The sequence below is a fragment of the Phycodurus eques genome, chromosome 23, assembly GCF_024500275.1.
Source record: "Phycodurus eques isolate BA_2022a chromosome 23, UOR_Pequ_1.1, whole genome shotgun sequence".
In the NCBI taxonomy this organism is placed as follows: Eukaryota; Metazoa; Chordata; class Actinopteri; order Syngnathiformes; family Syngnathidae; genus Phycodurus; species Phycodurus eques.
Genome location: NC_084547.1, coordinates 3,600,719 through 3,614,666, shown reverse-complemented (window position 1 = coordinate 3,614,666; position 13,948 = coordinate 3,600,719). Strand labels below are relative to the sequence as shown.

General features: G+C 45.1%; 1 protein-coding gene across 11 annotated transcripts; it reads left to right on the top strand.

The window, feature by feature from the left end:
- The first annotated feature begins 225 nt into the window (after positions 1-225).
- On the top strand, positions 226-10,382 carry LOC133397780 (RNA-binding protein 4.1-like). Of its 11 annotated transcripts, none has more exons than XR_009767690.1 (7): positions 226-560; positions 1,553-1,980; positions 7,026-7,271; positions 7,351-7,389; positions 8,691-8,740; positions 9,146-9,763; positions 10,251-10,382. XR_009767690.1 is itself a non-coding variant. In XM_061669078.1 (7 exons), exons 2-7 carry the CDS (start codon positions 1,575-1,577, stop codon positions 9,341-9,343), a joined length of 876 nt encoding a protein of 291 aa, XP_061525062.1. In that variant the 5' UTR covers positions 227-560; positions 1,553-1,574; the 3' UTR covers positions 9,344-10,382. The 11 variants fall into 11 exon arrangements, 8 of the variants coding, with proteins under 8 accessions (XP_061525061.1, XP_061525062.1, XP_061525065.1 ...); XR_009767691.1 differs by lacking the exon at positions 10,251-10,382 and adding an exon at positions 8,162-8,183 and having other exon boundaries at positions 227-560; positions 8,253-8,740; positions 9,143-9,192; XR_009767692.1 differs by lacking the exon at positions 10,251-10,382 and adding an exon at positions 8,162-8,183 and having other exon boundaries at positions 227-560; positions 8,253-8,740; positions 9,146-9,164.
- Positions 10,383-13,948: the final 3,566 nt, after the last annotated feature.

Genomic DNA, 13,948 nt, shown 5'->3' with positions numbered 1-13,948 from the left:
CGCGCACAATGAGGCATCACAACTTCATTTATATAGTGCTTTCACAACAGTCACCGCTGTGCACAAAACATAACATATTAATACAATTATAAATAACCAAAGACAATTGCATTAAAATATATCGTATGTCTACTGTCCTAGCATTAGCATTCGACATTTTACGCGCAAGGTTATTTAATAACGAAGGCGGAAGTTCATAAACTTTAGCTGACAAGTGCTGAAAATACGCGGAGGGTTATCAGTAGGCCGGAAGTTCTGGTACAATATACACTAGTTCCTTCTCCCAAAGAAACCGAATTGGCTCGTAGAATACAGATAGTATTATTAATGTGATATGTATTTTTCGCTGCACTTTTTCCGTCACGCTACACTCCAGTCCGCCGTTTGTGACGCTCATGCACCACTCAGCTGGTTTGCTATCCGGCCTATAAACACCACAGAAGGAGAACGGTCACGAGCCGAAAGTAGTCCCAGCCCAGCCCTCGGCGTTAGCATTAGCATTAGCAGCAGCCGCCATTTTCCATTCTTACGCCCGTGAACGCTGGCTGCATCTTTAAAAGGTAAGGCGTCGAAGCACAATGCTAAACATAAATAAATAAAGACTAAAAGCGCCGAATTAAAATACCAGGAATCTAAGAACTATTTTCGCCGGTTGTTGTTCTATTAGCTAACCGTTGAGGTGACGTGAAAGTAGCTCGATCTAAAGGTTCCTTTACACGTGCGATACATGCTTTCATCAATATTGCTATTGAAATATTTAAATATATATTTGCTTTTTTATTGTCTTGTTCTCATAACGATACAATCCTAGGTTGTGATCGAATCGCTCTTTTTGGGGGCTAGGCCACGAGTTGCTAACGACTGCTGCTAATGCGGCTACTTGGCAAGCTAGCGATGCTACACGTTAGCGTCTCTTATTCTCATATTCTAATCTAAAACCGGCCAAAGTGGCAATTTTGTTGTTTAATCTAACTAATTTGTCCAGTTAACAGATGAAGACGTGGGTTTAATTTACGTTGGGCCTCCCCGGACACCAGCGTCATTTAGCTAAGCTAAACTATTGTATTGTGCACTTAAGGTTTGGTGATGTTGCGCAGAAATCCAGATTGTTTGTGCATAACGTAAGTTTCTTTTAATCGGTTTAAATGTGTTTTACGCATGTGGGAGGGTTAAAAGTATTTCGTCATTTTCATATGATTTCATCAGTAACTCAGACGATACGGCCCATTGAATTTCCTTTTGAAAATCAGTCAATTTTACTGATCTATTTGAATTATTCGCAGGTATTATCCATCCAAAGGTCATAAAACTGTGGTTGTTTCAGCATGTGAGACATTAGCCATATGAAAACAATGCAGCATTTAAAATGTGGTGGTGATTTTTATTTTTTTTCTTGCAAGGGCCTTCACCATTATTGAGAAAGCGATATGAAAATGTTTTTTCCCCCAAATATCGCCAATATTCTGGATTTTCACTGACTGCGATTAATGGGGATTGACTGTATTGAATGATGGGGCTCAATCTGATCATTTCAAATGTTTTTGTCCTTTAGGAGTGAAGCGTAAAAAGTCACAATGGTGAAAATATTCGTAGGGAACCTGTCGCCCGAGACCACATCAGACGAGCTGCGATCGCTCTTCTCCCAGTACGGCAAAATCGCCGAGTGCTCCATTCTGAAGAGTTTCGGCTTCGTGCACATGGACAGCAAGGCGGAAGCGGAGGAGGCCATCCGCAACCTCCACCAGTATCAGCTGAACGGCCAGGCCATGAACGTGGAGCTGAGCCGCGGCAAGACGAGAGGCTCCACCAAGCTCCACGTCGGCAACATCGCCTGCACCAACCAGGAGCTGCGGGCCAAGTTCGAAGAGTACGGTGTGGTGGTGGAGTGCGACATAGTTAAAAACTATGCCTTTGTTCACATGGAACGCATGGAGGATGCCATGGAGGCCATTAATCAGTTAGACAACACTGCTTTTAAAGGTGACCTCTCGGGTTGGGCTTATTGGGGAGTGTCTTATTTTATGAAACTGTTTTGTTGTTTAAAAATCGACAGGTAAGTCGTGAATATGCAACAGGTGAGTGAAACGTCGACGGTCAACAGCAAAGTAGGGCTGGGCGATTCATTTGAGTTTATAGATCCAAAACCACAGTCAGTGTTATCAAGTTGGCAATTTTTCTGACCCCTCTGGCAACTATTTAAAAAAAAAAAAATAGACCAGAGGGTTTGATTCCTCCTTAGAAACGGACAACCAGAGGATAATCATTTTCACTTGGTTTTCCGTATGACAAGACCTCGTTGGAAGGCAGTCACTGAACATTGCAGAAGACATGGTGCCCCATTTATACGCTGGAAAAGAATAGTTTATATAATATATGTTTTGTAGGGGCAAAGAATCTGAAATTTTATTTGAAGGCCATATCGCCCAGCCCTATTGAAAAGCTATTGTTCTAAAGCTGGTATCCGTAATGTAATGTTGCAGTTTCTGTAAAGTTTGTCCGGTCCCACCTATTCTGGCCAGCAGTGGGTTAGAATTGTATATAAATTTGTATTTTCTTTACTATTGAGCGCCTCATACCGGAATGTGTGCATGACGATCGGAGTTGCATTTTGCGATGGTACGCGGTGTGCGCGGGCCCCCGGACAGATCGGATCGCGAGAAAGATTGCGAACTTTGCGCTACTTTTACCGTCCGTGTCTTACTTGCGCCCCGGCACAACGGAACATCTTTTGCTGGGGACTGAATATCATTGAAATTTACGGTTGCCTCTGCAGCGAGTAAGCACCGCCACATGCAGAGCAATGCCACGCGGGGTTCTGCAACTTGTTTTGCTGCGATTTCTAAATTGAAGCGGAAGCGAACGGCGTCGCAGATGTAACAGCCAAACAAAAATGTCGTGCGAGAGTTAGCCGGTCGCAACAAATCCGGGTACCGTGCGAGAGTCGGGCGGTTGCCGCCGATACAGTATCCGCCGTGTTTCGGATTATGGAAAGCAACACCTCTGCATCATTGACTGCTCTGGGCATAAAATAAGAGGAACCCGTGTGGGGGCGCGCCGTACTCCCCTGATCTCAACCCTATTGAGAACCTTTGGAGCGTTCACATCTAAACAGCAGCTTTGGGAGGCTATTCTGACATCATGGAATGTGATTCAAGCAGAAACTCTCCAAAAAGTCCAATGAATGCAAAAATTGTGAAGATGCTATAATAGAAAATAAGGGTAAAATGTAGCCTGACCAATAAAGTGTTTTTGATTGAAATAGCTTTTGATTTCAGGAAATGAACTCCTAATGCTGCAAATCCAACAAATCACTATTTTCAATTCTTTAAAACCGACGCCTTGAAACTGTTAACTTGAAACAGTGCAGTTGAAGTTTATTTTTGAAGAAGATCCTGTTCTTATTTGGAGATCAGTTGTATAAAAAAAATAAATAAATAAATGCAGTCAATGATTGGGGTGATAAGGCCAACGGCCTCATTCTCGTCTGTTTTCTCTCTTTGTTTTATAATACAGTGGCCAGGCCAATCAGCCTTTTTCCTTGACAATCGCACCGTGTTGTTTGTGGTTCAATAAAATAATACGTGCGGCATCTTAAAGTTTCTTGACGCGAAAACACGGGGTTGCAGTTTTTTCGTTGCGGCGAGTAGGTTGGTCAACAGGCGTACAAGGGTGAGCCGCCGACTAAATTGTTCACGTTGCTCGATGTGCGCCAGGCCTGAGTTCGGAAAGTTACGGATTTCAGCTTTAATAATGTGTTGATGTGTTGTGATGTTCAAAACACGTGTTTTTATTTATTTATTTATTTTTTTAGAGCATAATTTGGGAGTAGTCAAGCAGGATGCATTTGTTTTTTCAAATGATTGCAAACAAATCCTTATTGAGTGTTTCTTTTCCAAGGCAAACTGATGAGCGTGAAGCTTTCGACTAGCCGCCTCCGTACTGCGCCGGGAATGGGAGACCGATCGGGTTGTTATCGTTGCGGGCAGGAAGGCCACTGGTCCAAAGAATGCCCGCTAGATCAAAACGGCTACCACAGAAACGGCTCAGAGCCAAACTCTGATGGATTCGATGCCTCGAGATTTGACGGGCGTGCTCAGAACCGGGCTTATCAACCGGGCTTCAGCGGCGCGGAAGCGGAATTTGGCGCCGGCTACGTTCCTGCGCCGGGCGTTTCCCGTGGCGCCGGTCACAGCAGCAATACGGCGGCGTACAGAGCGGGTCCGGGCTACGAGAATGCAGCGAGATTCGGGCCGCATCCAGGTTACGGTGTGTCCGGCACCGGGGCCGCATACCAGGGCGACGGCTCGTTCTATGGCGCGGTACCAGGGTTCCCGGTGCGGCGGTCGCCTTACGAGGAGCGAGATCCGTACGGAGTTGTGGACTACTACGGGAAGTACAGGGCCAATATGTACGGCGCCGGTTTTTACGAGGAACAGCGCGCTGTGCCTACGCCTGCTCCGACAGCGGCCCCCACTACGCCTGTTATGAGGGAACGCGGGCCGTCGTCTAGCACCGACACATTTCAGTGCCCCCAGGTCCCTCCTGCGCCGACACCGGCACCGGTTGCCCCATTCCACACACGTGACCGGAGTCCGATTCGGCGAGTCCCCGCCGAGGGCGAAGCATACACGTTTCCGGGTTCGCAGATCCCCACGGTGGCCAATTCTACCAATAAGTACTACCTCTAAGTATCCGCGGGATCCCGGCGACGTTTGTCTCACGCAGACGACACGACAGCTGACTCGTGGCCGAGCTTAACCATTTAGCAAGTCGTCATTAGAATTACCGAATGGGAAATCCAGTTGGTCATGTGTCAAAACAAAACAAAAAATATATATATCCCATTCAGCAGTGGCTATCAACTTTGATAGACAGAAAGTCGGTGTGACTACGTTCACACACCACTCCATTTGAAAGTAGCACCATTGGATCCAGTCAGTGTAATATAAATTAGTGCATGCTGCATGTATTTTTTTTTTATTTCTTTTGGGCGAGTCATGAACATGTTTTTTTTTTTTTTTTTTGCTTTTTAGTGTAGTTGTGAGACTAACAGTGTAGCGACGTATGAGGCAATGGTGTAACATGTAAATACTATGCTTAAATTGCCTACAATTTGCTTTAGACTTAGATGTCGCATCTAAATGGGGTTAACTGTTCTAGTTGGATTGCCTCCTTTTTTTTCCGTACAGTTTAATAGTAATGTCTTTGGGTTATCGTAAAAATTTGTGATATTGCTGTAAATCCTCCCCACCCTCAATATTTTTTCCCCCCTCAAAATTTGATTTCATATTGACCTTTTGATGTCTTTGTTGCCTCCAAAATAAATGGTTGAAGTCAACTTTTGGTTGTTTCAATACAATGTTTCGAAGTGAGTGGTGAGACGAATGCCAACTATATCACTCCGCTGTTCATAGCTTGAATGCACATGTACCGTAAATTTTGTTTGCCATTCATTATTAGTAGACAACATTAGACTTGGATAACAGGTGCTCGATTTTCTTCGGCTCTCAATGGTCACCGGTCAATCACGGCAAAGAAAAGCACTCGTTCACACCGATGGACAATTTAGTCGACAATGAAATTAACATGTTTCGGGGAATATGAGAGGAGGCCAATATTTGAACCGTTTAGAGCTGTGATCTAGTTGCCACTATCATGTGGGAAAACTAGTGATGAGCAAATGCAGCTTTTGTGAAATACTTGGGCTAATTGTTTTGAAAATGGCTAAGTCATTCCATGAAGCTTTAGCAACAGTGACTTCAGCTGGCGAAAAGGTTTTAAAACATCTTTGCTTTGAATTATTATAATATTTTTGTTTTTGATGCACACACACACACACACACACACACACACACACACACACACACACACTATGACTAAATATAGAAAACCTGTCATTTCTTTGTGTCCAGTTCTGAAGGAAGATCATTTGCAGGGTGTTGGTAAGCAATTTTTGCCCACAAATCTGTACATAAAGAAATGTACATGACACAAATGACTTCTTGGAGACAAAAAGAGAGGAACAATTAATTAAATGCAGTTAATTCTTTCTAGTTGTATTAAGTTAATGTTCGTGTTAACGTAAGGGGAATTTTGAGAAAATAGGTAAAAGATAAAATCATATGAACGTTTGAACACAACGGTCCTTGATAGAATTTTTAAAAATTAGAGGTTCATGGAGCAAAAGCAGTATTCAATACAGGTCTATGAGACGCTAACGTGCTTGGCCATTCCTGTGCAGCAGGGGGCGATAGTAAAAGCACAAAGAAGAAAAGTCGCGAGCAGGCTCCTCATTTGAAGCAAGAAAAAGAGTGACGCTGGATTAACGGGTTATTTTACTCCAACATTTCTTGAAGGAAACGTTTCGCTAGTTTTCGATGAGGCCAGAGGTCGTGCGTGAGTTGTTTGTATCAACGTTGGTGTACGTATCGCTGCAAGGCTTTCCATGGCGATAAAAGCGAATGTTAAAAATATCTTGAATCGCGAGCGATGACGTCACTACGTTTTTTCAGGTTTACAAAGTTCAAAGTTTATATTTTACTCTATGGACGTGTATCTGTCATTTGCAGAGGTGGCAAAAGTACTCCACTTATGTAGAACTATATCCACTTTTTTGGGGGGGAGGGGAGATTTGTACTTGAGTACAAGAGAAAAATTGATATATTATTTTTCAACTACCAGTTAAATTCAATAGCCGTTTTGGTAACTTGGCACAACGAGCAAGACAAAATAAAACTCCTAAATGATGACAGGATAATCAGGACACAACTGACATCTCCACCTGCTCAATATAACAAAAATGCGAAAGGAAATGATCCATGTCTACAATGAAATTTTAAAAAAATAAGTGGAACGCTGAAAGAAAAGACCTGGTATCGTCAAGCTTTAAAATATTCCAGAAAGGGAGAAACATTCCATGAACAGAAGGACTTTAAAAAAAAAAAAAAAAAAACACATAACACAATACATTTGAAATCATTTTTTTAAGACCATTTTGTCTGGGCTCTTTTTGTGTGTGTTCTAAGACAGACCTATTTGTGGCCACAAGGCGGCGCCAGCGAGCGAGCCTTCGTCGACTGAACTTCCGGGTCACGTGTTGGCGGGAAAGTGTTTTCTGCCTTACCCGGAAGTGGCGGCGATTTTGAATTTCTTTGGTGACGCTTTCCTTTGCGGCCTTTGCATTGTGAGGTGTGGCGCTAATTGGAGACAGGTGTGCACCAGGGCGCCACGACGCGCAGGCAGGCGCGCTAATGGCCACCAGCAGCACAATGGCAAGCGACTAAGCTGCGTTTTGTCACGCCAGCAAGCAAATGTTTGATGTTTGTAACAGTGGCAATGTGCTTGTTGCAGGCTTTTCACTGGCAGAGGCGCAGCAGCGTGGAAGGAAAGGTTTGTGCATGGGTTTGCTTGAGCACAGCACGTTCACACTTCACAGTGGGGTTAGCACGTTTTAGTTTAAAAACATTTGATGCTGGCCAGATCTCGTGTATTTTTATTGTTTTTATTTTTTAATGACGTGTGAAGGTTTTGTCACTGTGACTAAATGATTGGTTGTTTTAATTAAGTGTTCATGTGCCATGATTCTTTTTTTTTTGTTTGTTTGTATTTTGTTTTCGGCTGGTAAATTGTACTTTGATTTGTCTTTTCATGAATTTCCTGGATGGTCTAATCAAGTTGGCTGTCTACATAAAAACAAGTTGTCGTGTATTTTGAAATCTGGTGTTTCAAAAAATGACTTTTTTTTTGTTCTCAATGTTCATGTGGAGTTTTATATTGTATTTATTTTTGCAAACTACCCGTTTAATGAGATGTTTTATTTGAATGCTGCAGATTTTTCTTTTTTTTTCTTTGGGGGATGGGTGGGGGTTGTTGTTTTTTTGTTTTAAAGTTTGTGTTTTTCGAGTTTTATGGGGTTTTATGAAGTTTATCTGGGCGGGTCCCCAAAAATGTTATCCCTCAAAATCTCTGGTATAATAATATGTTGTACTTTTGCTCTCAATCTTATTCATGTGGAAGTGTTCAATATTTTATTTATTTTTATTTTTTTTTTTTAAAATGAGAACACATGTACTTGTTTTAATTTTTGTCTTACAAAGTTGTCTGTCAAGGTTGTGTAATTTTTTTTAATTATTATTTTTTTTTTACTTCTGTTTTCTTGCAGCGCAGCGGTCGCGCTGGATCAGGTGAGGGTAATGCGTACAAACGCACAAATGAAAGAAAAGTTTCCAACTCTTGCTTGTGTGCTTTTGCAGGTTGCAAAAGGAGGAGCCCGCCGGGTGGGATGAGGGAAAGGGACGACTCCACAATCAAGCGGCGCACAAACAAGTTTATCTGTGTATCATTTGTCCGAGGCGCGCGTTATAATAGTGAGCAGGAGGGGGCAGAGTACTTTGTGACAGAGCTTTGCGGTTTGTCTTGGTTGACTGTATTTAGTTTGTTTTTGGTTGTGTGTTTAGGAAGGTCTGATTTGTGACGCTGGCAGGCATGCAAAGGGTTCATAGGGCTGATGTTGGGCAGATGTCGGCGCAGTCGAGTGTTGTTGGCAGGGTCGTGCTTGAGATGGTCTGTAGTTGTTTGGCTTGTCGTAGTTAACGATGGGATTTTGGAAGCTGGAGCGGACAATGCAGGGTTTGGGCGAGGAGTCGAGAGTATTGGTCAACACACACAAAACATTTGTCCTCTGTTTTCAGGGTGGAGGAGATGGTGGATCAGGCGACGCACCAAGAGGAACTGGACCAGGGTAATTGGTGCACAGACAAATCAGCATCATTATTTGCCAAGTATGTCAAAAACACAAGGAATTTGTCTCCGGTAGTTGGAGCCGCTCTAGTACGACAACACAGTCAATTGACAGAATACGTTTGAGACATAAAAGTCACAGCAATACAAGGTTACCAGTTGTACCAGATGCACAGTCCTCTAGCAATTAGAGCAGTTTAATATGATGAATATGGTGCAGCGTGATGAGACTACGACAGTGAGTGTACGAGTGAAGTATAATTGGCCTGACATAGAGATGTGACAACAAACTCAAGACAAAATTGGCAGCATGTTGCAATGGGGTTGTAAGTTAACTAAAAAGTTAATGGCAAGGGGGAAGAAGCCGTTAGAATGTCTGCTTGTTGTACTTTGCATTGTTCAGTAGCGCCGACCTGAGGGAAGGAGCTGGAAGAGGAGGTGTCCAGGATGTGGAGGCTCCAAGAAGATTTTGCATACTCTTAGTTCTGTCTGCATGCAAGTCCTCAAGGGTGGGTATCTTTTCAGCCGTTTTGGTTGTCTGTTGCAGTCTGAGGTTCTTTATTTCCTCGCAGAACACAGGACTGATTCGATGACTGCAGTGTAGAACGGCCTCAACGGCTCATGTGGCAGGCCGTGCTTCCTCAGAAGCCGCAGGAAGTACATCCTCTGCTGGGCCTTTTTGAGGCTGGAGATGTTGATCTCCCCCTTCATGTCCTGAGAGACTGTTTCCCAGGAAGTTGAAGGTCTCGACAGTTGGGCCGCTGTGGCGAAGGATGCCTCCTGAAGTCCACGATCATCTGGACAGTCTTGAGCGTGTTCAGCTCCAGGTTGTAGGCTGCAGCACGGCTCCAACCGCTCCACATCGTCAATCCGCAGACTCGTCACAGTCTTTGAGGCCGCTGGAGGGTAGAGTCGCAAGATGGACTGTATTCCAATCTGTATTCTCTTCTGGCAGAGCTTCACTTGGATGCCGTTGCGCTTCCCCCTTCGTCGCCTTCGCCACAGACCGCCCGCCCGCCCCCCGGTGAGTAACTCAGGGGGAAAAAAATTGAGCAAATGCATGCAATAAACCTTGTGTAGTGCTGTGAAATATTGTTGGATATGGATTTAAAAAAAAGCAAGTGGCACAGCTAATTTTTTTGCAGGGTCATAAGGATCTGGTTGGGATGAGGACAAGTATCAATTTCCCATCAAATTGAAGAACCCAGTGTGCATATTCTGTCTGCAGGGTGCATGTCCAATGGTGAATAGTAGGGGGCAGAGTACTGAGCCTTGTGGTTTGCCTTGGTTGACTGTCGCTATGGAAGGTAGTTTGGTGGTAGGTCTGATTCTAATGAGGACACGCATGGATATTGTGGGGAGAGCTTCTGAAGGAAGGTTAGCAATAGTCTGCTTGTTGTTTGGCTTGTCTGGGTCCAGAGTAGCTCTTAGTTTTGCGTTGTGTACGGTGCAGGCCTTGAATGAGGAATGTCACATTGATCAGCACAACTGAATATTTTATATTGTTTCAGGGTGAAGAACAACAAATGGCAGACCACAAGATGGACAGTTTCTTCTCCCCTGAGGCAAGTGTACAATTAATGCATATTAACATCTATGACAACATGTTCCGCTGTCTTCCCCCACCCCCTTTTTTTTTTTTTTTTTTGGGCAGCAATCCAGAACAAAGGCAGCCCTGCTTCAAGAGCCAAGCACCAACCAACCAGGCAGGGGAGGGTATGTCGTGGTTCCACTTAAGTTTGTGTCCACTTCCTCACTAACTCACTGGGTGTGCACCAACTAACACTGACCATGATTTTTTTGGGGGTTCAGAGATGTGCATTGATTCAAGGCAACGATGCTGATACTTGTTGATCAGTTAAATGTACTTTGATATGTGCTTTTTTTATTTTTTTGAGGAATAGGCCATAGTTGATTGTCTTCACAATGTGCTTTTACGACTTGAATTAAAATTGTAAAAATGTAAGTGGGATGATATCCACATACACAATGTAAGGCTCTTTTTCAAAACAATGTATAATGCGGGCTGGTGTTTCAGTGTAATATACTGTAATTTGTGTTGACAAAATAAAATGTTTTTGGAGTGTTGTCTGACTTAAAATTTTATCATCAAGTAGTTATGTCTATGACTCAACGACTTTGGTGCACCATCCTTGAGTTGTGCACCATAAAGATGGTTTTAGAACACTCAAGTATATAGTCTACACAGCAAAGTTACATACAACATTTCAAACAATCATTTATTGACATTGATTTCAGAAGCCACTGCTGGGCTTGAACCTACAACTTTCGGTTCACAAACCCACAACAAAATATATATACATATGTTGACCCCACTTCTGGATTCTGTGGTGGCTTGGACAGAGCATTGCTTTATGAACCTCACAACTCTGGTTCCAAACTGACTGTCATGTTATTGTTGCTGCACTATCATGGTTGTTTTAAAAAAATGAAATAACACTTCAAAGACTGAATTTATTCAGTACATTAGAGTCATGTGGGTAAGATTAGTATATTACATTGGATTAGTAGTTGCATATGTTCGTTTGGTTAGGGTCAGTACATCACATTGGTTAGGGTTAGTTAGTACATCGTTTGGTTAGGGTTAGTACATCACATTGGTTAGAGTTAGAACATAGCACAGTTATATACAGCATTTTAAATATTCGTTTACATTGCACTTTAGAGAGCATTGCTATCCACCGCTGGGATTGAACCTACAACCTTAGGTTCACAAACCCACATCACAATTCCCTTAGCCAGCGGTGAACTGACGGTGACAGCTTCTCCTTTTCCATATATCTTTAACTTTTCTACAACCCTGGCAACGAACCTGACACTGCTTTTATACATCTTTTGTAGGTGACACTTCTCAGCTCTGTGGTGGCCTGATGTAGAAAGCATTAGTTTATGAACCTGACAACCTGGGTTCGAAACCAACTGCGTCATGTTGTTGTTGCTTCAAATAAAACTTATTTTATAGCTTGCTTGGTATGTTTTATCCAAATACATATGGGCAACAAAAAAACAAAAAAAGCCCACTGAGCATTGCTCCCAGGAACGATGCTTGAAGGAAGAACATTCCCCCTGGAATGATGCTAGAAGGAATGTTACTAGGTGGGCCGGAGGAGGGCGGAGCCCCCCCCCCGGAATGTTACTAGGTGGGCTGGAGGGGGGCGGAGCCCCGACCCAGCCCCCCCCCTGGAATGATGCTAGAAGGAATGTTACTAGGTGGGCTAGAGGAGGGCGGAGCCCCCCCCCGGAATGTTACTAGGTGGGCTGGAGGGGGGCGGAGCCCCGCCCCAGCCCCCCCCCTGGAATGATGCTAGAAGGAATGTTACTAGGTGAGCTGGAGGGGGGCTCCGCCCCCCTCCAGCCCACCTAGTAACATTCCGGGGGGGGGGGGCAGAGCCCCCCCCCCCCTGGAATGATGCTAGAAGGAATGTTACTAGGTGAGCTGGAGGGGGGCTCCGCCCCCCTCCAGCCCACCTAGTAACATTCCGGGGGGGGGGGGGGGGGCAGAGCCCCCCCCCCCCCCTGGAATGATGCTAGAAGGAATGTTACTAGGTGAGCTGGAGGGGGGCTCCGCCCCCCTCCAGCCCACCTAGTAACATTCCGGGGGGGGGGGGGGGCAGAGCCCCCCCCCCCCTGGAATGATGCTAGAAGGAATGTTACTAGGTGAGCTGGAGGGGGGCTCCGCCCCCCTCCAGCCCACCTAGTAACATTCCGGGGGGGGGGGGGGGCAGAGCCCCCCCCCCCCCCCTGGAATGATGCTAGAAGGAATGTTACTAGGTGAGCTGGAGGGGGGCGGAGCCCCCCTCCAGCCCACCTAGTAACATTCCGGGGGGGGGGGGGGCAGAGCCCCCCCCCCCCTGGAATGATGCTAGAAGGAATGTTACTAGGTGAGCTGGAGGGGGGCTCCGCCCCCCTCCAGCCCACCTAGTAACATTCCGGGGGGGGGGGGGGGCAGAGCCCCCCCCCCCCCCTGGAATGATGCTAGAAGGAATGTTACTAGGTGAGCTGGAGGGGGGCTCCGCCCCCCTCCAGCCCACCTAGTAACATTCCGGGGGGGGGGGGCAGAGCCCCCCCCCCCTGGAATGATGCTAGAAGGAATGATGCTAGAAGGAATGTTACTAGGTGAGCTGGAGGGGGGCTCCGCCCCCCTCCAGCCCACCTAGTAACATTCCGGGGGGGGGGGGGGGGCAGAGCCCCCCCCCCCCCCTGGAATGATGCTAGAAGGAATGTTACTAGGTGGGCTGGAGGGGGGCTCCGCCCCCCTCCAGCTCACCTAGTAATATTCCAGGCGGGGGCAGAGCCCCCCCCCGGAATGATGCTAGAAGGAATGTTACTAGGTGAGCTGGAGGGGGGCTCACCTAGTAACATTCCTTCTAGCATCACCTTCTAGCATCATTCCAGGGGGGGGGGGGGCAGAGCCCCCCCTCCAGCTCACCTAGTAACATTCCAGGGGGGGGGCATGTTGGTAAAACATACCAAGCAAGCTATAAAATAAGTTTTATTTGAAGCAACAACAACATGACGCAGTTGGTTTCGAACCCAGGTTGTCAGGTTCATAAACTAATGCTTTCTACATCAGGCCACCACAGAGCTGAGAAGTGTCACCTACAAAAGATGTATAAAAGCAGTGTCAGGTTCGTTGCCAGGGTTGTAGAAAAGTTAAAGATATATGGAAAAGGAGAAGCTGTCACCGTCAGTTCACCGCTGGCTAAGGGAATTGTGATGTGGGTTTGTGAACCTAAGGTTGTAGGTTCAATCCCAGCGGTGGATAGCAATGCTCTCTAAAGTGCAATGTAAACGAATATTTAAAATGCTGTATATAACTGTGCTATGTTCTAACTCTAACCAATGTGATGTACTAACCCTAACCAAACGATGTACTAACTAACCCTAACCAATGTGATGTACTGACCCTAACCAAACGAACATATGCAACTACTAATCCAATGTAATATACTAATCTTACCCACATGACTCTAATGTACTGAATAAATTCAGTCTCTGAAGCGTTATTTCATTTTTTTTTTAAAAACAACCATGATAGTGCAGCAACAATAACACGACAGTCAGTTTGAAACCAGAGTTGTGAGGTTCATAAAGCAATGCTCTGTCCAAGCCACCACAGAATCCAGAAGTGGGGTCAACATATGTATAAAAGCAGTACCAAGGTTTGCCCAGATTGTAGAAAAGTTAA